Source organism: Somniosus microcephalus, chromosome 4 (genome assembly GCF_052327205.1).
Source record: "Somniosus microcephalus isolate GS21.2 chromosome 4, FLI_Smic_1.0, whole genome shotgun sequence".
Lineage (NCBI taxonomy): Eukaryota > Metazoa > Chordata > Chondrichthyes > Squaliformes > Somniosidae > Somniosus > Somniosus microcephalus.
The window spans coordinates 202,289,862-202,314,916 of record NC_140990.1 but is presented as its reverse complement, the minus strand read 5'-3'; the positions used below and the strand labels follow the sequence as shown (position 1 = coordinate 202,314,916).

At 44.9% G+C, this 25,055-nt stretch overlaps 1 protein-coding gene across 1 annotated transcript in view; it reads right to left on the bottom strand.

Annotated features, from left to right (window-relative positions):
* LOC147120139 (parathyroid hormone 2 receptor-like) overlaps positions 1 to 25,055 on the bottom strand; it is a 144,419-nt gene that overhangs the window by 21,998 nt on the left and 97,366 nt on the right. The window contains exons 10-12 of the mRNA XM_085983820.1: positions 20,014 to 20,108; positions 9,614 to 9,752; positions 1,166 to 1,207 (exon numbers count right to left, since the gene is read on the bottom strand). Of these exons, the coding sequence (XP_085839946.1) occupies positions 1,166 to 1,207; positions 9,614 to 9,752; positions 20,014 to 20,108 (276 nt within the window). The remainder of the gene's footprint in view (positions 1 to 1,165; positions 1,208 to 9,613; positions 9,753 to 20,013; positions 20,109 to 25,055) is intronic.

The following is a 25,055-nucleotide window of genomic DNA, read 5'->3' as shown; positions in this document are numbered from 1 at the left end:
GAGGAACTTCTTCTCTCAGAGGGTCGTGACTCCGTGGAATTCTCTTCCCCAGAGAGCTGTGGAGACTGGGTCATTGAATATATTTAAGGTGGAGAGAGACAGAATTTTGAAATATAGGGGAGTCAAGGGTTATGGGGAGCAGGCAAGAAAGTGGAGTTGAGGCCAAGATCAGATCAGCCATGATCTTAATGGCCCTGAAATTAGGATCGGGAGCTTGCCGCGCGTGCAAGCCCCCGATGTGCACTCACCCTGCGCGCCGACATCTGAAGCCTGGGCCTGCTCGCATTTCCTGTCACAGGCCCGGTTCTGATGTCGGCGCGATGTGCTAACCTGATCCAGCGGCGTAGTTAGTGCGATGTGCCGGCTGGGATCAGGTGAGCACTGTACAACCAATCAGGGGAGCGGAAGGTTCATGCATGAGTTTGAGAGTAAGAGCTGTCAAACTCATGAAAAGTATGGGCTGCCAAAACACTACTTTAACTTTAAATAAAATTTTAAAAAACATCCCACTGATTATATTAACTATAAATAAGTTTTTTTTAAATGTTTTAAACAATTAATCAATTTTTTGAAAAAAATAAATTTTTAAAAAATAGGGTCTAAAACTAAACTTACCTTACTGTAAATTCTTTAAAAATAATAAACCTGTGGAAAAAAAATTTCTACATTGTACTAAAAGCCCACTTACCTGTAAAACTAAGTACTTACGTCTGGTTTTTCCACGCGTAAAAACCGGAGGCCTTTACACTCGGGCAACTCTGAAAAAAAAAAGGAATTTCACTGCGCACGCGCTGCCTGTGCAGTCGCGCGCGTTCTGCCTCTGAACCCCTTGGGTCAGAGGACAGGAAATGCCGGTTTTCAGCGCATGCGCTGTGCATGCTGAAAACCGGCAATTCCTCCGGGCACACGCGTGAGTACCCCGTCCTTACTCACGCGTTGTGCCCGGAATTACTGGGCCATTGAATGGCGGAGCTGGCTCGAGGGGCCGAATGGCCTACACCTGCTCCTATTTCTTATGTACTTATGTTTTTATGACAGGCAAGCTGAAACTTTGATGGTTTCTTTGCATAAATAGGAATGGGGAAAACAAGAAATCTTTCCAAAAAGATTATGAGCAATTCAATCTGTAGGTGAGTAGTTTTTCAAGAGTAGAAGAATCGCTTACCTCTCCGTTGCAGAAACAGTAGATGATCGCAACGAAGAATCCCTGCAGGGAACAAGTGCATCCGGAAAGGCTTAGAATGTTGTACATGGTTAAATCAGTCAAAAATTGAAACAGAACATAAAAGTAATTTAAAATTCTGATTTTAAGGCAGGGTTTTCTGGAATTTGAACTGTACATAGTCACTGCTTTTTTTTCCCCAAACTAGGCCTATATTTTCTAGGACAATAAAATGACATACCATACAGCAACTGTTAAATGCTTAAAATTTATGCATTTTCCTCCCCAACCTCCTGCTCTTTTGGATTATTTATTACTTGAATATTAGTTGGTTGAAAATTTGCATCAAATGAAGAAGAATTTAATATTGGAGTAATTTCTGAACTAGAACACGAGAAAACTGACAAATTAAAACATGTATTTTCTTATTTGAAAATTGAAGCGTTAGTCGGCCATTACTGGAATGATTCTGTAACAAGGGCCAGGAATTTCCTTGTAGTTGCTCCTGCTCCACCACCGCAACTTTGTGGCAGCAACCCTATTAATGTGCGTTAACAAGAACAAGGAGGCATAATTCTAAAATTAGAGCTAGGCCATTAAGGAGCAAAATCAGGAAGCATTTTTTCACACAAAGGGTAGTGGAAATCTGGAACTCTCTCCTCCCGAAAGGCTGTGGATGCTGGTACAATTGGAGCTTTCAAGACTTGAGTTAGATCTTTATTAGGTAAGGGTATCTCGGGATATGGAGCAAAGGCAGGCAAATAGAGCTGAGGTGCAGATTAGCCATGATCTAATTGAATGGCAGAGCAGGCTCGAGGGGTAGAATGGCCTACTCCAGTCCCCAATTGTAAAGTCTGTGGTTTGTGCAGTTAATAAATACACAGACTTCAGAAGTAACAAACAAACAGGTCTTTACTATTCGAAGGTCAGGGCGAATCTGCCCCAGCAATCCTGCCACAACACTTATATACTGGTGTGGTCACTGTCGGTATTACAGTATACAGAAGCCAAACAAGTAGTGCCACACCTAAAGTAGTTCTCTTAAAGGTGAACGGTTACATACAATAGTTTCCTTAAAGGTAGACGGGTACATACACTACAATCCTCCCTTTTTAGATTTCAACATACGGAGTCCATAGTGAACAAACATTATAACATATATACAGCTTTATGTCAGACAGTTCATAGATTCAGTCTCTCCGGAGGTTTCCGGATTCTGTCCGGATAACGCCGCAGTGGTGTCGTCATTCCAGGCGGGTTAGTCGGTGTTTCTGGCAAAGTCGATTCGGCTTGAGAGCCAGTGTCAGGTTCAGCTGATTCCAGTATTACCAGATCGGACGTAGGTGTTCGGGGTATCTCAGCCTCAACATTACCCGGGCAAGGTGGTGAAGTCGGTTGCCCATTTGTGGCGGACCCTATGATCTGGTCAACATGGCGCCTTATGATATTGTCCCCAATGTCCACGGTGTACATCAACGGCCCTAGCCTTTTTCCAATAGTTCCAGGCTGCCATTTCTCTGTACGGTAGTCCCGGGCCAAAACTCGTTGACCGATCTGGAAAGATCTAGTGGGCCTTTCATTCATGCCCTGGAATTGCCGGTTCTCTACGTCCCTTCTGACGTTTGGTTTGAGTAAATCCAGCCGGCATCTTAGGCGTCTATTACAAAACATCATTGCGGGAGTTTGATTCGTGACCGCATGTGTTGCATTCCGATATGCCAACAAAAAGCTATCCACCTTATGTTGTAGACTTATGTCTTCATTACCCACGGCCTTTACGGCCTTCTTGAAGGTCTGGACAAACCTCTCAGCCAATCCATTGGAGGCGGGATGGTATGGGGCTGACGTGTAATGCTTAACCCCATTGCTCTTTAAGAATTTCTTGAATTCTTCGGACACAAATTGCGGTCCATTATCAGAACAGATCTGTTCCGGCAAGCCATTCCGAGCAAACATAGTCCGTAACACTGTGATGGTTTTTTCCGTCGTTGTGGTGGTCATCTTAATTACTTCCGGCCACTTGGAGTGGGCATCCACCGCTATTAGGAACATCGAGTCCATAAATGGACCAGCAAAGTCGATGTGTACTCTTTGCCAAGGAGATGAGGGCCACTCCCATGGATGCAGAGGGGCCTGTGGTGGCGCGTTCTGAACCCTCTGACATCCTAGGCAGTTCTTCGTGATCTCCTCTATGTCTCCGTCAATGCCTGGCCACCACACAAACGCCCTTGCTAGATTCTTCATCTTTACTCCACCCAGATGTCCTTCGTGCAGCTCCTTTAGCACTTTCTTTTGGAGTTTGGGTGGAATCACCACTCTCGACCCACACATCAGGGTTCCTCGACACACTGACAGTTGTTCTTTCCTCTGTGCAAATGCTTGCAGTGTTGGTTCGCTCTGTGCTGGCCATCCCTCCACCGTTAAATCATAGACTCGTGAAAGAGTCGGGTCATTCCTTGTCTCATTCTCAATCATTGAGTTTGTAATCGGTAGACACTCCACTATGGATGAGTGGAACAACTCTACTGGGTCCACTTTACTCGCTTCTTCTACCACCGGCAATGGCAAGCGTGATAACCCATCAGCATTTCCGTGTTGTTTAGACTTTTTGTATTCGATGTCATATTGATGTGCCCCCAGTAAAACGGACCATCTTTGTAACCTTTGTGCTGTCATGGTGGAGACGGCCTTGTTTGGGTTGAATATGGACACCAACGGCTGGTGGTCTGTCAGCAATGTGAACTTTTTACATTGTAGGCAGTGGTTGAATTTCTTCACGCCCCACACAAGACTGAGGGCCTCCCTATCTATTTGAGCATAATTTCGCTCCGCGGGTGTCAATGATCGGGACGCGAATGCCACTGGCCTTTCAGAACCATTTGGTAGCCTGTGCGAAAGTACCGCCCCAATACCGTATGGGGAAGCATCACAAGCTAGACGAAGAGGTAGTGCTGGGTTGAAATGGGCCAACACTTCTTCCGAGGTAATCAACTCCTTGCTTCTGCAAAAAGCCTTTTTGCATTCATCACTCCACTTCCATGGTGTTTCTTTCCGCAACAGCTCATTCAGCGGATGCAGCACCGTGGATAAATTTGGCAGAAACTTGTGATAGTAATTAATCAACCCCCAGAATGATCTTAACTGTGATACGTTCCCTGGGGCGGGGGTCTTCACGACCGCTTCTATCTTTTCAGGTGACTTATGCAGTCCTTCTCGGTCAATGACATGACCGCAGTATGAGATCCGTTTTTGGAAGAACTCACACTTCTTGCGATTAATTCGAAGGCCATACTCCTTCAACCTGGTGAGTACCAGTTTCAAATTCGTGAGGTGTTCTTCCTCATCTTTTCCCGTGATTAAGATATCATCTAAGTAGCACTGCGTGCCTGGAATTCCTTGTAACACCTGCTCCATGGCCCTCTGCCAAATTGCTGGCGCCGAAGCTACCCCAAAGACCAATCTATTATAGCGGTACAAGCCTCTGTGAGTGTTGATGGTGAGGTACTGGCGTGACTCTTCCTCAACCTCCATCTGTAAATATGCCTGAGCCAGGTCTATTTTCGTGAAATGCTTCCCTCCAGCCAACGAAGCAAAAATATCTTCAATCCGCGGAAGCGGGTATTGAAACGTGTGAAGCACCGGATTCACTGTGATCTTGAAATCTCCGCAGATACGGACCTTCCCTGGTCCCCCTGGCTTATTACTTGGTGAGGGCTTCATGACGGGAACAATGGGCGTGGCCCACTCACTCCAGTCCACCTTTGACAGAACCCCTGATCGTTCAAGTTCTTCCAGTTCTGCCTCCACAGCTGGTCGTATTGCGTAGGGTACCGATCTGGCCTTAAAAAACTTTGGGCTTGCATGTTCTGCAATCTTAACCTTTGCTTTAATTCCTCGCAGCTTTCCCAGTCCTGGCTGGAATACCTCTTTAGCTTCGTCCAATATTCTGGACAACCGTTCCGGTTTGACATCCTCTTTTTCGGCATCCACCGTCATGGTGTTTAGTGAATGCCAGTCCATCTTTATTTTTCGGATCCACTCCCGTCCCAGAAGTGGTGGACCTCCCTCAGGCAACACATACAGATCCAACCGGTGGTGATCTTTATCCTTGTATCTCACCTTGACTTCTATCTTTCCGATGGGGAATACTTTGTGCCCCGTGTATGTCTGCAGTACTAGTTCCGTATCCCGTAGTGGAATATGCTTGAAAAACTTTTTATAGTCATGCTTATTCATGACCGTCAACGCCGATCCGGTGTCTACTTCCATTTTTACTCGGACCTTTTCAACCTGTAGCGTTAGCCAGATAGTTTGTCGGTCAGCTTCATTACTCGCACTGTGAATTCTCAGACTGTCCAGTCCTTTGCAGTTGGAGTGTGAGTCCGACTTCTGTTCCTTCAGACTCTTCCTAGTCACCTCTTGTACCTTTCTGTACCATTCTTGTGGTGACTCATTATTGTTGTACGTCGTTCTTGACCGACATCTCTTAGCTATGTGCCCGATCTTTCCACATTTCCTGCAATTTTGGTTTTTAAACCAGCATTGATTCTGGTCGTGTGTTGTCTTCCCACAACGATAGCATTTTGTTGTGCTCGAGGTAATTTGGTCCACCCCAAGTGCCGCCGCCTTTAGCTGCATTTCCGCCGTTCCCTTCGCTGCGGCTTCGTGCAATGCAGCTATAAGGACAGCCCTGTCCAGTGTGAGGTCGTTCTCTTCCAGCAGTCGCTTCTGTGTCCCTTCTTTGGCCAATCCGCATACGAACTTGTCCCGCAGTGCCTCTGTCAGGTTCCCTCCGAACTGGCAGTCTTTCGCTAGCCGCCGCAGTTCGGCCAAGTATTCTGCGTTGCTTTCGTCTTTCTTGTGTGTTCTTGTATGGAATTTGAATCGTTCAGCCAGCATTAACGGTGTGGGGTTCAAGTGGTCCTTCAGCACCGCCACAATCTCTTCGAAAGTCTGATCCGCCGGTTTAGCTGGTGAGAGAAGATGCTTCAACAACCCGAATGTTTTCGCACCCATCATGTTAAGTAAGGTTACAGCTTTTTCATCCTCAGCTATTTTGTTCGCCTTACAATGTATCACTATACGTTCCACGTATGTGGCCCAGTCTTCTATCTCAGAATTAAAATTGTTGATGTCCCCACACTTAGGCATCTTCCTTTCTTTGGGTACAACACCAGTAATTCTTTAAATTATTATGTATCTTTTTTTTTCTAAGATGGCGGCTTTTCCCGCGAAAATGACGGTTTCCCGCTCTCTCCTTCTCTCTCCGCCCACTTCAATGGCGGTTTCCCGCTTCTGCCGTCTTCACCGCCTAATGGCGGCTTCCCGCGTTTCTTCCTGGTGGAAGGGGTACGCTTTCCCCACAGCGGACAGGTTCAGCCGCTGGCTGGCTCTCGCACAGCTCCCCTTACTTGGCTCTGTATTTTCCTCCCGCCCGCACGGCTCTACCGGCGCTGGGTACACCCCGTTGATGGAGACAGTTCAGCCGCTGGGCTGGCTCTCGCGCAGTCTCTCTCCCCTTGTTCGGCTCTGTCTCTCTCTCTCTCCCGCACGTTCGGCTCTACCGGCGCTGGGTACCCCGTTGGTGGAGAACAGTTCAGCCGCTGGACTGGCTCTCGCGCAGTGTCTCCCCCCTTGTTCGGCTCTGTCTCTCCCACACGCTCGGTTTCAGCGCTTCGTGGCTTCGGCCGCTGCCCAGATTTTTCCCGCCGATCGCAGTCCGGCTGTCACCCGACGCCGTTGGACCCGACTTTCTGACCGGCTCCGCTCCCCCTCGACCGTGGTCGAGTGCACAGCCCTTATCCTCTGGATTTCGTTACACTTTCCCCTACTCACAGTCTCCGCGGCCGCCTTGTTTCCTGCTGATCGGCTCACTCCGCACCATGGTAGAAGGGTAGTCAGTGCCTGTTGCTGATGGAAGCTTTTGTTGCTAAAGTCTTCCTCCTTTCTCCTGCTGCAGCCTCGTGTTTTCTTTCAGCAGCACGACGAGGGCGGTTGCCTCTCTTCGACGCTCTTCGTTGCTTTGGTAGTCTTGCCGCAGGGTACAATCGGACTCGTCGCCACTGTAAAGTCTATGGTTTGTGCAGTTAATAAATACACAGACTTCAGAAGTAACAAACAAACAGGTCTTTACTATTCGAAGGTCAGGGCGAATCTGCCCCAGCAATCCTGCCACAACACTTATATACTGGTGTGGTCACTGTCGGTATTACAGTATACAGAAGCCAAACAAGTAGTGCCACACCTAAAGTAGTTCTCTTAAAGGTGAACGGTTACATACAATAGTTTCCTTAAAGGTAGACGGGTACATACACTACACCAATGTTCCTATGTTCTGTTACATTTCTGGCGAAGATAAGGTGGTGGAGTGCAAGCTAATTCCAAGGAAATTTCTGGCTAAAGGCTCCTCAATCTCTAGTCAGAGTCTGTCCAGGGCAGTACTTAAGTCCCAGGTTTACCAACTTTCTTTGGTATACAGGACACAAGGGGAAGATTTCCTGTTTGCTGTTTGTAACATAATCATAAGCACATTTATAATTTTGCTGCAAAATATCACCCAAAGGAAATGTTTGCCCACAGTTGAGTAAAACAAATAGTTTATTTACACATAAAATTAGACTATTGACCCACACATCCAGACCAGATGAAGCAATCTTCACAGCATTACTGGGTCTGTTTCAGCAGGCTTTACTCCTAATACAAAGCAGGAGAGTCCAGAAACAGTACTTTCTGCTTGATGTGCCCTCCAATTTGTAATGACGCATGATGACTTTACATGCATTCGAGTAGCATACACTCATTCTAACTGACATTTTGCATGATAATAAAAATCAGCCTCCAATGCACTGAGTTTTTACCACCAGCTGGACTTGAATCTTAGTTTGGCTGTACCGCACGACTCCTATGACTTGAAATTGGGCTACATGAATATTAGCATACAAACACTAAAGGGGCCATTTTAATTCTACCTGTTCAGTGGAAACTGGGCCAGCAGTTAAAATCGGCCAGGTGACTTGAGTTTTAACCTGCTCTACTGAGCAGGCGAGGAGGACACCCGCCTAATGCTGGCAGGGTCCCTTAAAAAATATTTAGATTGGGGTCTGATGATGTAATTGGACGCTGACTGCAATTTTAGCTGGTGGCCTGTGTGGAAAAGCCATTATGACTTTCCCGCCAGGTGAAGACAGGGGGAAAGAGGATACGAGGCCGGAAGAGGCCCAAACAGTTACGTTTCTTTTCCCATTTTCCTTTTCTTGTGGGCTATGAGGAGCGGGGACTCCTCCGGGCCCCACAAAGAAAGATTAGGCCTCCCCTGCCCCGGGATCCCGCCCCTCTTCCTGAACACGAGACTCTCCCGAAACCCACTCCATGGACTTTCAGTGCCAGCTGGCATCTACTGCCTCCTGAAAATTTGGGCTTTAGTGTTCGTTTGAAATTCCTTTGTCCACTATTTAACTAAGAAAGGTAGAGCACCACAGTTTTGAGGACCTATTTTCAAAAAAGGACGAGGAAGAGCTTGTTGGATACCATATTTGGATTGGGTTGCCAACTCTGGTTGGACATATTCCTGGAGGATTTACCTCATGGCATCCCACCTCCAACTGCCCCACCCAGTCATACAGCCTATTTCCCCCCTTCTCCAATAGTTTTTGTAACTAATAAACTAATAAACAAAAGTGTTGAAAGAAAATGAAAAAAAAAACACCATTTATTTTTTATGCCCCTATGTTGCCCGCAGCAGTGGCCAGGAGATGAACCCATAATTCTTGGAGACTCCAGGAGAATCCTGGAGAGTTGGCAACCCTATATTTGGAGCTGAAATTGGAAATGTGAGCCAGTAGCAATATTGTCCAAATGCATTTTCACACTTATAAACCCACATGGCAGTAAGGCATTGTTCAAATGATCTTCAAGCAGAATGATGCACTTTAGGTTTCCAGTACACATCATCCTTAAGTGCTTTAAGACTTAGAGTGAGCACAGATTTGAAGTCGATTCAATTTCTATTTGTCATCTGAAAGCATTGAGAAGCATTCTATTATAATAAACCAAGTGTTGCTCACAGTTAATGATTTGCACCTATTTATAGTCACAAATTGGAGGTGAGTAAATGGGGAAAAAAAATCAGTGGGTTCAGCTCTGGTTGCACTGCCACTGTAAATATTGTAAATTTAGTTGATTTTGAAAATTGTAACCCATCCACTTGCCAGGTGTTATTTCGTAGACCGAGTCTCAGCATTCATATTTTGCCTCAAGTCTCTGTAAAGTGCTTGGGATATTTTTCTACGCGCTACGTAAATGCGAGTTGCTTATCCCCCTCACTAACCCAAAGACACTGAGGCCAAATGTTGTGCCTTTACTCATTGATCAGCTAACTCAGCACGGACTGAGGCTCAGTACCTCACCACTTATTATTTTAGCTTATTAAATGAGAGATGTAAATGATCTCACCTGAAATGAGTTGCAGAAAAGTTCAAAGTGCATCCGGATTTCCCATGCTAATCCAGTGAAGGTATGTGGCATGCCAACAAACACGATGTAATGCACTCCAAACACGAGCACAAGAACCAGGGTGGATTTTGCCAATTTTCTTAAAAAGAGAAAAGCAGAATTATAACCGCTATCAATGAAATGTTTGTAATATTACTTGAAAATCAATTTACTGCCCACCCTGATCCTAGTAGTGAACCTATTATCACCGTCCTTCTCCACATTTCCCTCAGAATGTTAGCTTTTTTGCTAACAATGGCCCTCCATGGTCTCAAAGTGGCTGATTCCATTGACATCATGGCACTCACTGAAACACAGCTCATAGTCAGCGACTCCTTCCCCCACAACGAAGCTTCGGCAGTTGGATATTACTTCCATCACTTGCCCCACTTTATTCATCACTAAATACAACCTTGGCCTCTCCCCAATTTTCTTCTGGTTCCTTCTCCTCCTTTGAGCACCTCACCCTTTTCAATCTGCCATGTCTCTCATTCAAAATCTTCTTCCAAAAATGTCCTCCTCGCTAACCTCAGTGCCTGCACCAAAGTTTTACTTCTTGGCCTTGGTCATTTTAATCTATACCTCAATTTCCCATGCCCTTTTACGTCTGATTTCACTGTAATCCTGTCCTCCCTCAACCTCAGCCTCCTTAATCATACCTCCAGTCATATCCTTGGACATACCCTTAACCTCTTCATTTCTTGTGGTCTTTCTTGATGGAATGATCCCTGTGCTCCACAGGCCTGATCAAAATTGGGCCTCGTGTCTCATTTAAATAAGATCAACAAACTGCAAATGAGATGTAAGCTAAGGCCTCGTCTGCCTATTTAGGTTAAATTTCCCAGGGCACTATTCAAAGGACAGAAAGTTCTTTTGGTGTCTTGACAAAAACAGATTAAATGTTAATTTATCTCATTTGCTTTTTGTTTTTGTGTGAAGCACTTTGGGACAGATGTAAAAAATCCTATTAATAACACACGTTCTTTCTTTATAAGGATGAGTGGAGACAGAATGATCCCAAATGTTGGAATTTGTTTAGTTTTTGTTTCAGGGACTGGATTAACTTTATAATAATGAATGTGAGTAAATGATAACTTGTCAACAAAACCAAAAAATGAGGAGAAATTCGGTACCTTAGCGCCTCCAGTTAGCGCCTGGCGGGGGAGCTAATGGGGTGCTGAGGCAGTAGCGTCACGGCGAGGTGAACCCAGTGATGCAAGTCAAATCCGAATCCCCCCGTAGCGCCGCCACTATGAGTTAGCGCTGGGGACCTCAGCACCAGGCAGATCGTGACGTCAGATGAAATTGATTATCATCCCCTGCCTTAGCGCCTCGCCCCGACAGCAACATGGAGAGGAGGCATGAAACAGTTGGTAGTCGGCTCCAGGGGCACTACTTAAAGGGATCATGAGCAATGAGTCACAGCTCTCAGGTTAGTGCTGTTTCACTGCTTCCTTGTCAGTTTGACAACAGGTTAATTCAGTCATTTAAAGGTTGCTTAGTCTCCGGAGTGTTGTGGCTACTAAAAATTAGTTACATTTATTCTCACAAAATATCAAAATGCTACACCTCATTACATTCATGGGGGCTGTGCTGGCAGCAATGCTGAGAATCCGGTTCTGCAGCATCAATGAACCTCCCCTTTAAGAACTGGAACGAGCCTGTGAAATGATGACTTGCGATTAGACTGCACTTGATATTGGTTAGCGCTTTGAGTGTAGCACCACTGAGCTAGGCCATTAGTGCTCCAATCTTTTCTTTGAGCGATGAGACTTAAGTTTGTGTGCAACGTGATTCATTAGCGCCTGGCACTAAATCTCAAACTTTTCTAAAGTTACCACCCATTCCTGGGCTATAATGAATTTCTCCCCCTAAATGTTATAAAAGGGAGTGGGACTGCACTGTATCACAAATGCCTTTGTGGGCTGTTGTGTAGTCATAAAGTGGCATACCTTGATATTTAAAGGCCTGGCACCTAATTTCGACAACGAGCACACAGTGATTTCAACAATGCAGGTTTAGTCAATTATTCATTGCAGATTATTAATTACAGCTGAGAGAGATTGTAGAGGTGTTTGCAAACTGCTGCCATGCTTTATTGTGTTTTGTGTGTGTGTGTGTGTGGTGCAGGTCTCCATTCCTTTCAACACTTTGAGAACAGGGAGGCTAAATTGGGCCACATAATGCCCATTTTTTTTGAGCGCTACATGGCCACATAAGGCTCGAAAATGGAGTCAGAGAAGTGCCATCTTGGTAAAGGGGTTTCCATGTGTGCCTAATGACTGCCGGTAGCATACAGAGTGGGCAGATTATGACATAAATCGGAGTGCAATGCTGATTTGAAGCCAGTGCTGCCATTTTGGAACACTCCAGCTAACCTTGCACAGCTGAACACGACGTTAAATGTAATGAAGGACCCCCCACCAATGCTATTTAAAGGGATCATGAAATACTTACAGATTAGTTGCTAGATTATTTCCGTTGGCTGCTGGTGCAATTGTGCACATTTTTGGAGATTTCCTATTCTTGGCTAAAGTTTGATGACTCTACAGGGAGTGGTCTGACTGATCTTGAAGTAATTTTTTTGTCACATGAAACATTGTGCTGGAAGATGTTGCTTCCAGACAGGAGTAGTCTGGTAGGGCTTCCTCTGGGAATTGAACATGACTGAAAAATGAAGAGAGGTCACGCAGAGCAGGACAAGCTGCTAGAACAGGGAGAGGGAGTTCTTTCCTGCTGCCTCCTGTTATGCGCCACCTTCTCCTGCAAGAAAGAGGGAAGTGTATCAATGAGTGTCCTGCAATATGTTTGGCCGATGTGGCTGTCATGGTTGAATAGCTGCCATGTGTGCAAGCTGTGAGTTGTGGGTGTGAGGCTTGCAACAGTGCTAAGTGTGTGAGCATCAAGTAGAACATATGAATTGAAGGGTTGAGTACTGATTGATAGAGATTGTCGGTAAGCATGTGATAGGGTGAAGTGAATTGAGCAGTGGATGAGGCTAGTGGTGCAGTTGGTAGGATATGCCATTTGAAGATTAAACTCATTCATCTTGACAACTCGAGTGAGATCATGAAATGTCTTCCTGCACTGCAGCCATGTTCCTGGAGCAACACTCATCGTATTGACCTCCATCACTACTTCTTCCCACTACCTCCTGATAATATGTCTGGAGGGCCTCCTGCCCCCCTACAGATACTGGATATCTCTCCTTCTCTCCACGTCTAGCACCAAGACCTCCAGCGCATTGTCAGAAAACCTTGTTGCTCGCTCTCTCGCACGTTCAGCCACTCCTCAAACTATCACAGCACAGATTCAGTTTTCAAACGACTCCCATCACTGCGTCCAACCATAATGCACCTCCCCTTTAAGAGGTGCAGGCTTCCTTTAAGTCGCACTAGACACTCGCATTATCGGGTCCCCTGCTGACGTGTGCAGCCAATAAACAGCGCAGGTAGCACTGGCTGCACACAGCAATCATGTAAAGCAGCAAGCAGCACCAATTTAGTGTCCTGCCTGCAATGCAATGAACGGGTGCGGGTTCCCTACACCCATTTTTGGGGGTTAGCCAATTTAACCCCCAGATGTCTAAGTTAGCTCATGCTACACTACATTTATGCAGTTGCTTAGCAATAAGAAAAATATATGGAAAACTTAACATTCTTGTTCAATTTATAAGCTTTTAGCCTTGTGCATTCACTGTGCTAAATGTTGAGCGACACTGGGCCGGAGTTTGCTGGAGCGGGGCATCATATGGAGCAAGTTAATTAGACTTTCTCCTGTACCTTTCAGCTCAAAATCTTTTTGCCCTGTAAGTTGCTGAAGTGCGAGTTGATAACAGCACGGTGAGGGCAACAGGGTATCTGGGACCTTAGTGAACGGTGGGACCAACAGGTCTATCTCCTTAACCAATGAGATTTAAGGATTGAGAAATAAACAGAGGAAAGACTGAGGAGGAGGGTGAATTAGAGTGGGTGAATTCAATGTCAAATCAGGTACAGAAAGGGAAATAAAGAGAGGGAAAGAAAGACAGGTGTATTCAAGGGGAAGTTAGATAAACACATGAGTGAGAAAAGAATAGAAGGTTATGTTAATGGGCTTAGATGAAGAAGGGTGGGCGGAGGCTTGTGTTGAGCATAAACACTGGCATGGACCTGTGGCCCAAATTACCTGGTTCTGTGCTGTAAATACTTTGTAATACTTTGTAAGAGAGAGAAAAAAAAGATAGAAAGGAAATGTAAAAATCGAATTTAAAGAATTTGTTTTTTACATTTTATAATCTCCAACAACAATTAAAACTTGAAGGAATGAGACTCCACACTTGTTATAGTTAATTTTCAGTAAGAGAGGTTGATTGACAGTCATTAATTATCATGTTGTTAAAAGTGTACTTGGGTTATTAGTTACTAGACTTAACTTTCTGTGGTGAGTTTAATGGGTAATTAATGTACAAATGCAACAACTTTATGAAAATCACAGGGATGTTAAGGGCGAGATGCCGTTTTTGTGAAGTTAGCGGCAGAGTGGCACAAATCATCCAGCAACCTGTGGTGATTCGCAATTCACGGGTATCTCTTCCTCACCATAAGTTGCTGGACAATTTTCATATTAATAATAGCCTGTGTTGTTCACACGCTGTTATTTTTTCAACAAAATCCAGCCTATTGTGTTCAGAGCGTGAGAAATCATAGGATGCAGAAAACGTTACAAGCACTGGAAACAAGAGTAGAGCAAGTGCTTTTAAATACATATCTATCATGAGAAGAACATTTGAGTTCTGACTGACGTGGACTTTCAAGAAATCACTAATACAGTGACATCCTATTAGAGTGAACGATGTCAGATAGTGAAAAATTCCAATGAACCATAAAAATATGTGTGTTTGAGGAGGGGGGAAAGAATATGTAATAAAGTAAGAAGAAGGAGAATAAATGTATCAAGCACCTGAAATTAAATACACAAAGTAATTAAGAAGAAAATTGTTAAATATTTAGAAAGTGTTTAAATGGTACAGATTATGAAAAATTGAGACTTTTAGCTTGAAGTTTAATAAACTCCATTTTTTGTTTATGGAGGGACTGTCCAGATGGACCACAGTGATCCTTTTCTGGTCCTGTACAATCTTACGTACATCCCTTTGTATGTGGACTTTAATTTTTCCACTCCATTGTAAATCACAGTTCTAAGAAAAGGCCAAACTGCCACCTCAGAAGCCAGTGCGTTGATGATGATACTACCCTCTAGAAAGAACACTGCAGATGTGGAATCCAGATTGGGCTCCTCTCATGGTCACAACATACAATGTTTACCAGATGAATTATTCACAGCGCAGCACCCAAAACTTTATAATGTTTGGAAAAGGACTGCTTTTTTTCAATAAAGGCATTACTTATCAAAAACATTCTGATGACCCTGCCTCACTTTCTATCCTCTGTGTTGGCACCATGCATGCTTCCCCAGAGGAGGTCGGCAAGTTACCTGCTCCAGTTCCTCGATCAATGCTGCTCCTTAACCACTCGAGATTCCTTTACCCTGCTTACGATTGCCCTTCAATTAAACCTTCCCTGATGAACTCCTGAACTTGGTATGCTATCGGAGGGTTGTGCCTGCATCCCTACCACTCCACAAAGCTCTGAATTATACCCTTGCTTTTGGTAAATAGAGCTGAGTTTCACATGGTAAGTCAAGATCACGTAAGGTAAAGTGAGGTTAGAGGGCAGGAGGGTGTAATTATAGTACGGCAAGTTTACATGAGTAGCTTCATTTATAAAAGTTGATATAGGAATTTATAATGGTGAAGTTGACAGAGGAAGTACATGCAGATGTAATATTTTTAATATGTTATAGATATTGGAGGGGCTGATTCAGCTTCTTTCACCAATGTTACTTATTTAGTACAAACTGGGTGTTCCAAAACACATTGGCCCAGAAATTCGGGTCTCCACGGGTGAGTACGCACGGGGTACTCACCCGTAGGCCCAATGGAAGTGCCAGTTTCCTGCATGCACTGCGCATGCGTGGGTAACCGGCACTTCCGTTCCCCTGAAAGAAGGGGTTCAGAGTTCGAACGCGTGCGCAGGAGAGGCTGCGCGTGCGCATCGAACTTGCGTTTTTTTTGCAGGTTTTCCCGGGAGGGTAAGTCTCCAGAATTTACACATTTAAAAAGCAGTCGTAAGGCCTGCTTTTTACAAGGTAAGTGGTGAATTAATTAAAATTAAAACATTTTTTCCACAGGTTTATTATTTTTAAATACTTTAAAGAAAGGTACGTTTATTTTTAGCCCCGTTAGAAAATAAAATTATTTTTTTCAAAAATTTAAATTATTGTTTAAAATAGTTATTTCATGTAATTTATAGTTTATTTAAAAAATGTGATGTTTTTTTAAAAATGTATTTGAAGATTCAGTGATGTTTTGGGGCTCGTAGTATTTCTAAGTTTGACAGCACTTCCTGTCAGACTTATGAATGAAGCATTCCCTGCTCCGATTGGCTCCCAATGGCCCACGTGATCCCAGGGGACGCTTCGAACTAACTGCGCCCCTGGGATATGCAAGCACTGTGCGCCAACAGTTGGAGCAGGCCCAGGATCAGAATTCCACGGGGGCCCACAGCTCAATGGCCAGCGCACAAGGTAAGTGCAGATCGGGGGCTTACATCCGCGGGAAGTCCCCAACCCGAATTTCTGGGCCTTCACTTCTTATAATTGAAAGATTATAAATTTCCAAGAAATTTCAATGTGGAAAATCATATAACTAGGAAATGACAATAGTTTGACGTTAGAACCACTGAATACCAGTGAGGGTGATGACTAACGTTATCCCTAATTTGTTTTTGGGTGCGTGGTTCTTTTAACAGGCTGTGCGGTCCATTCAAAGTTTCGCGCATGCGTGAAATCTCCATTCGAAAGCCGGGAAGCAGCCTGCACAGGACCTCCAGACAGCTGTGTGGCCGTGTGACGACACCTCGAAGGAGTGCAGTCCCAAGTCTGGCATCATGAGGCAAAGGACTGCATGGAGTTGGGGGTGGTGGTGGTGGGGGCGGGGGGGGGGGGTGCACTACAGCAAAGTTTAAGAACGCAGTCGTAGTTGGGGATTCAATAGTCAGGGGGATGGACAGGCAATTCTGCTACCGCTGACATGAGTCCCGTATGGTATGTTGCCCCCCTGGTGCCCGGGTAAGGGACATCACGGAGTGGGTGCAGAACATTCTGTGGGGGAACATAAGAACATAAGAACATAAGAAATAGGAGCAGGAGTAGGCCAATCGGCCCCTCGAGCCTGCTCCGCCATTTAATAAGATCATGGCTGATCTGATCCTAACCGCCAATCTACTATCACAGAACCATCTCCTGAATCTAACAGAATTAGACACACGAAATAGGAGCAGGATCAGGCTACACGGCCCCTGGGCCCGCTCCGCTACCCACAGGGCCATGTCCGATCCGAACCTAGACTCATGTCCAAATTCCTGCCCGCTCCCCGTAACCCTTAATTCCCTTTACTTCTAGGAAACTGTCTATTTCTGTTTTAAATTTATGTAATGATGTTGCTTCTACAGCTTTTTGGGGCAGCGTATTCCATGGACCTACCACCCTCTGAGTGAAGTAGTTCCTCCTCATCTCAGTTTTGAAAGAGCCGCCCCTTATTCTAAGACTATGCCCCCTAGTTCTAGTTTCACCCATCATCGGGAACATCCTCCCCGCATCCACCCGATCCAACCCCTTCACAATCTTATGTTTCAATAAGATCGCCTCTCATTCTTCTGAACTCCAATGAGTAGAGTCCCAATCTACTCAACCTCTCCTCATATGTCCATCCCCTCATCCCCGGGATTAACCGAGTGAACCTTCTTTGTACTGACTCGAGAGCAAGTATGTCTTTTCTTAAGTATGGACACCAAAACTGCATGCAGTATTCCAGGTGCGGTCTCACCAATACCTTGTACAACTGAAGCAATACATCCCTATTTTTATATTCTATCCCCCTGGCAATGAAAGCCAAAATTCCATTGGCCTTCTTAATCACTTGCTGCACCTGCATACTAACCTTTTGAGTTTTGTGCACCAGGACCCCCAGATCCCTTTGTACTTCAGTACTTTCCAGTTTCTTGCCATTAAGATAATAACTTGCTCTACGATTTTTCCTGCCAAAGTGCATAACCTCACACTTTCCAGTATTGTATTCCATCTGCCAAATCTCTGCCCACTTACTTAGCCTGTCTATGTCCCCTTGCAGGTTTTTTATGTCCTCCTCACTCACTACTTTCCCTCCCACCTTAGTATCATCTGCAAACTTTGATATGTTACACTCGGTCCCCTCCTCCAAATCGTTAATATAGATTGTAAAGAGTTGGGGACCCAGCACCGACCCCTGCGGAACACCATTAGTTACTGATTGCCATTCTGAGAATGAACCATTTATCCCAACTCTCTGCCTTCTGTTAGATAGCCAATCCTCTATCCATGCCAGAATATTACCCCCAATCCCGTGATTTTTTATCTTAAGCAATAATCTTTTGTATGGCACCTTGTCAAATGCCTTTTGGAAGTCTAAATACACTACGTCCACTGGTTCCCCTTTATCCACCCTATATGTTACTTCCTCAACGAACTCCAGCAAATTTGTCAAACATGACTTCCCCTTCATAAAACCATGCTGACTTTGTCCTATTAAATTATGATTATCCAAATGTCCTGTTACTGTCTCCTTAATAATGGACTCCAAAATTTTACCTACCACAGATGTTAGGCTAACCGGTCTATAGTTTCCAGCCTTCTGTCTACTGCCCTTTATAAATAAGGGTGTTACATTAGCAGTTTTCCAGTCTGCCGGGACCTTTGCTGAGTCCAGGAAGTTTTGGAAAATTATTACCAATGCATCCACAATCCCTACCACCACTTCCCTCAAGACCCTAGGATGTAAGCCATCAGGTCCAAGTGATTTATCCACCTTGAGTCCCATTATTTTACCGAGTACCACTTCCTTAGTGATTTTGATCATGTTTAGCTCCTCCCCCCCCCCCTATAGCCCCCTGTTTGTCCAGTGTTGGGATATTCTTAGTGTCTTCTACTGTAAAGACTGATGTAAAATATTCATTCAGTGTTTTTGCCATCTCCATATTTCCCACCATTAATTTCCCGGTCTCATCCTCTAAGGGACCAACATTTACTTTAGCCACCCTTTTTCTTTTTATATAACTATAAAAACTCTTACTATCTGTTTTTATATTTTTTGCTAATTTACTTTCATAATCTATCTTCCCTTTCTTAATCAATCTTTTTGTTATTTTTTGCTGTCTTTTAAAGTTTTCCCAATCCTCTATCCTCCCACTAGATTTGGCTACCTTATATGCCCTTGTTTTTAGTCGAATACTATCCTTAATTTCTTTACTTAGCCACGGATGGCTGTCTTTTCTTTTACACCCTTTTCTTCTCAGTGGAATATATATTTTTTGGAAGTTGTAAAATAACTCCTTAAATGTACACCACTGATCATGTATCGTCTTACCCTTTAATCTATTTTCCCAATCCACTCCACTCAATCCCGCTCTCATACCTTCATAGTCTCCTTTATTCAAGCTTAGCACACTTGTTTGAGATCCAACCTTCTCACCCTCTAATTGAATATGGAATTCAACCATGTTATGGTCACTCATTCCAAGGGGATCCTTTACTAGGACATTTTTAATTAATCCTGTCTCGTTACACAGGACCAGATTTAAGGTTGCTTGCCCCCTGGTCAGTTCAGTTACATACTGCTCAAGAAACCCATCCCTAATACATTCAATGAACTCATCCTCAAGGCAGCCCTGCCCAATTTGATTTGTCCAATTAATATGATAGTTAAAATCCCCCATAATTATAGATGTTCCCTTATTACAAGCCTCAACTATTTCTTGATTGAAAAGCCAGAAATCATGGTCCATGTTAGGACCAATGACAGGGAGGAAGAGGGTTTAGGTCCTGCAGTCAGAGTTTGAGGAGCTAGGGGGGGAAGTTAAAAAGCAGGATCTCAAAGGTAGTAAATTGACAAAAGAACCAGAGGCAATATGAGGAAAAACTTTTTACGCAACGAGTGGTTAGGATTTGGAATGCACTTCCTGATAGGGTGATGGAAACAGATTCAAAAGTAGCTTTCAAAAGGAAATTGGAAAAATACTTGAAGGAGAAAAAAATACAGGGATATGGGGAAAGGGCTGCGAGTGGGACTAACTAGATTGTTCTTTGAAAAAGCTGGCACACAATCAATGGGCCGATTGCCCCCTTCTGTGCTGTAATATTCTATGATTCTATGATATACAGAAACCAATCATCTTTCATGCAAATTTTACAATATTTTGCCACTGCATCACATTATCCATTGTTACCTGTACTGCTTCCTTGCATCATATCGCCCAGCATTTGTCTCACGAAGCTTGGTAGCCAAAATCCGAACGATATTTACAAACAAGATAAAATTTACCTGAAAAATACGAGACAGAAATGAATAATTATTTTACGGTGATACTGTAACCATTCATCCTTCTTGTGTAGTTAAGGGCTCCTACAACCCTCCAAGATCTCTCTGCACTTCTCCAATTGTGGCCTCTTGCGCATCCCCGATTTTAATGGCTCCACCATTAGCGGCCGTGCCTTCAGCTGCCGAGGCCCTAAGCTCTGGAATTTCCTCCCTAAACCTCTCTACCTCTCTTTCCTCCTTTAAGACGCTCCTTAAAAACTACCTCTTTGACCAAGCGTTTGGTCATCTGCCCTAATATCTCCTTATGCAGTTCAGTGCCAAATTTTGTTTGATAACGCTCCTGTGAAGTGCCTTGGGATGTTTTGCTATGTTAAAGGTGCTATATAAATGCAAGTTTTTGTTAAGAAGCCTTTATCTTTGTGTATTGATTGATGCTAATTATCTTTTGCAATCTAATTACAGCTAAATTAGGGACAGGGACAGGGTCACTGGTCAAGGCTTGGAAGCTAAGCAGAGCCAGGCCTGGTTAGTACCCTGGAGGAGTGACCATCAGGGAAAGACCAGGATGTAGAAGGTCACGGAAAGAGCCCCGAGGAGGGGCAGTTGGTGAGAAGGTCACGGAAAGAGCCCCGAGGAGGGGCAGTTGGTGAGAAGGTCACAGAAGGAGCCCCAGGAGGGGCGGCTGGTGAGCAGGCCCGGGCGTTGGGCTGAAGATTGTTGGACAGGAGGAATGGTGGAAATGGAATGGCGGCGCGCACAGACGCAGCGGCTTTGCTTCTCCCAGGACGGTGCTATTTACGTTTAATGTTAATTTTATTTGTACTGGACTCATGGGAGCTTGCAAGATCACATTTCGTTGTTCATGTACTTGTGCAATGACAATAAAAAGTTGAATTGAATGAATCCTGTTTTTGTAGCCATGGTACAGCATCTGTAGGAGAGAAATTCACAGAACTATTTCCAGTAATTATGAGCATGCTACAGTGAGTTCCTTCAAAACAGCTGCAATGAGTGACTTGTTGGTGCAGTGGTTTAGCAGACTGGATACAAATTCAGTCATAACTGATGGGAATAAAGGGCCCTCTCTACCAGTTGTAAGGCTACTAAGGATGCTGAATGAAATTAAATTGGACCGTGTTAACACAAATTGCACTGTATTAGCCACATTCATTCAGACAGCTGCAGCATCGCGAATGTGAGAAATAGAACAGCTCAAACTGGTTGTGCTGAGTTCTGAGTTTGGGACTGAGGCACAGGAGAGGGTCTTTTACTCTACACTTGGCCAGAACTATAATTGACTTGGGAGTGTTTGATACTAGCACCTGGTGCCAAGTGTTTCACTCCCTAGCACTTAAGTGAGCGAGCCTTTGGCTTAGTGGTAGTATTCCCGTCTGAGTCAGAAGGTGCAGACTTCAAACTCTACTTCGGACAGTCCACGTGAGCAGAGACCAGATCTGACGCTCTGAATTCTGGGCTAACATCCAGCAAGATACTTGTGTCTGGCGGGTGTGGGTGACCTCATTGTATGGTTTGTGGGAGCCCATAAAACCCTCCTGCCATATAACCACCCTATCAGCTGGTATATAGGTGGTTCCAGCCATGGAAGAAGTGTTCACTTCAGCTTGTGAATCCTTCTATTACTTCACACTATTCTCCAAAGGAAGAGTGTGAAGATACAAAAATAACAACCACTTAATAAAGATAAAAATCATTCAAACGGTAAATTTAAAAGCTGAGAACCCAGCCAACAATCACTTTTTCATAGAAGTTCCTCTGTCTTTAATGTAAAATTAAATGTGAACTTCTGCACCATTTCACCATGTCCTCTGAACACCTCTGCCAGGCTCACAAAAGCTCTCTTTGCATCTCCTCTCCCTTCTCTCCAGTATTGCCAGGTTTTCAGGACCAGCAAATCCTTTCTTTTGGTTTCAAACAAACCTCCAGTATCTCTGTAATGTGAAATGATCTAGCCTCCACAATCGCAAGACCAAATGAGGCTTGTGCCAATCAATTAGCACAGAATTGATTCATAGTATGTCTTCCCTCAATCTGCTCAGTGCATTCCTCAATTTTGAAGTAGATTTAGTATTACCACAGCAACCATACCACACCTTCATTGTGCCAGTGCAGCCTTTGGTCGCCTGAGGAAGAGAGTGTTTGAAGACCAGGACCTCAAACCCAGCACCAAGCTCATGGTCTACAGAGCAGCAGTGATACCCGCCCTCCTGTATGCTTCAGAGACATGGACCATGTACAGCAGGCACCTCAAAGCACTGGAGAGGTACCACCAACGCTGACTCCGCAAGATCCTGCAAATCCATTGGCAGGATAGGTGCACCAACGTCAATGTTCTCGCTCAGGCCAACATCCCAGCATCGAAGCTTGACCACGCTCGATGAGCTCTGATGGACGGGCCACATCGTCCGCTTGCCCAATACGAGACTCCCAAAACAAGCGCTCTACTCGGAGCTCCGACACAGCAAGAGAGCCCCAGGTGGGCAGAGGAAACGCTCCAAGGACACCCTCAAAGCCTCTTTGAAAAAGTGCAACATCCCCACCGACACCTGGAAATCCCTGGCCCAAGAGTCTTTTCGCCGGGAGCAAGCGGAAGCCAAGCGCAAACAGCAGAAGGAGCACACATCAACCCAAGCACCCCACCCACCCGCCCCTTCAACCACCGTCTGCCCCACCTGTGACAGTGACTGTAGGTCCTGCATTGGACTCATCAGTCACCCGAGAACTCATTTTTAGTGTGGAAGCAAGTCATCCTCGGTTCCGAGGGACTGCCTAAGAAGAAGGTGGTAAAAAATCTATGCATCCAACGTAGATATTTATATATTTAGGAATGTTGGAGGGAACACCATGCACCCTCATAACTTTATTGCTCATGTTATATTTGGGTGGACTACAGTGGAACCATGCCAATAGGCTCTACATATATGGATGGCATATTGAGGTAGATTTTACCGCCCAGGTGTAAACTGGTGTTCTGGATCAGACACCCATTAGAGAAACCCCTGATCTTTGAATCAATGGAAATGGAAATAGGCAGTTTCTATAATGGGCGACCGATCTAGTACGCCAGTTTTACAATCCGAGTGGCAAGTTAAAAATCTACCCCACTGTTTCAACTCACCGTGCATTAATGTTTGTGGAAAGGGAAGAAGGAAGATAGGTTCACAAGTTGTAATAAAATCATATAACAATGAGGTGCATATGTTGTACTTAAGTTCCTTGGTGTACCTTCAATTGCTTTTATTGACTCCAAGGTTAGGTTTTCAGATATATCTTCAGCTTTAAAAAAAGTGTGCTCATTTCAGAACTGCAAGTGACTGTATTCAAAGATGGTTTGTTGCTATGGAAATCCCAAAAACCTATTGCATAGAAGGAATGTTAAATTCAGGTCCTGGAACTACTTTAGTGAGATAGGAGAGCAAATATAATTGCCTAGGATACTACAGTGTGCTAGAATACTTAATCATCACTTCTTGCAAAAGCTCAATGAGATGTTGATACACTTACTGCAATGAGCAATTCACTTACACTTCATCTTGCAGCATAGTTCAGCAATCAAAAGCAATTCTTAACAAAAAAATCACAGTACATTCCATCATTTTGTATGGGGCAATGCAGAATAACAGTTCATCACAGTTCTGTGATGGTTAAAGTAACGAAGCTGTAAATGCTAGAAAATTGTGGCAATGCAGAATAACAGTTCATCACAGTTCTGTGATGGTTAAAGTAACGAAGCTGTAAATGCTAGAAAATTGTGTGTTAGATAATCAAAACATGTGACATGAATGGAGATATTTACCAGTGAAAGTTTAAAACTCTTATTACAGCAAGATAGAGGTATGAATTCAACAAAAGAAAAGCTGCTGAAAATAATGTTCATACCTAATATGTGTTCAATTATTTTGTTCTTTCTCCATCAGATACTTTCCCTTTCTCCTGTAATAAGGATCTTTGACCTTTTACATCTTTATTACATACTAGCTGAAGTGCCCGGTGGTGCTGAGGGTTTTTTGAGGGCATGTTGTTGTTGGAAGAGAGAGAGAGAATGACTGGGGGAAGAGAGAGAGCGACTGGGGGGAAGAGAGAGAGTGATGGGGGGAAGAGAGAGAGCGACCGGGGGGAAGAGAGAGCGCGACCGGGGGAAGAGAGAGAGCAACCGGGGGGAAGAGAGAGAGCGACCGGGGGGAAGAGAGAGAGCGACCGGGGGGAAGAGAGAGAGCAACCGGGGGGAAGAGAGAGAGCGACCGGGGGGAAGAGAGAGAGCGACTGGGGGAAGAGAGAGAGCGACTGGGGGGAAGAGAGAGAGCGACTAGGGGGAAGAGAGAGAGCGACCGGGGGGAAGAGAGAGAGCGACTGGGGGGAAGAGAGAGAGCGACTGGGGGGAAGAGAGAGAGCGACTGGGGGGAAGAGAGAGCGCGACTGGGGGGAAGAGAGAGCGCGACTGGGGGAAGAGAGAGCGTGACTGGGGGGGAAGAGAGAGAGCGACTGGGGGAAGAGAGAGAGCGACTGGGGGGGAAGAGAGAGAGCGACTGGGGGGAAGAGAGAGAGTGACTGGGGGGAAGAGAGAGAGTGACTGGGGGGAAGAGAGAGAAAGAGAGGGAGACTGGGGGAAGAGAGAGAAAGAGAGAGAGACTGGGGGGGAAGAGAGAGATAGACTGGGGGAGAGAGAGAGAGACTGGGGAGAAAGAGAGACTGGGGAGAGAGAAAGAGAGACTGGGGAGAGAGAGAGAGAGAGACTGGGGGAGAGAGAGAGAGAGAGAGACTGGGGAGAGAGAGAGAGAGACTGGGGGAGAGAGAGACTGGGGGAGAGAGAGAGAGACTGGGAGAGAGAGAGACTGGGGAGAGAGAGAGAGAGACTGCGGGAAGAGAGAGAAAGAGAGAGAGACTGGAGGGAAGAGAGAGAGAGAGACGGGGGAAAGAGAGAGAGAGACGGGG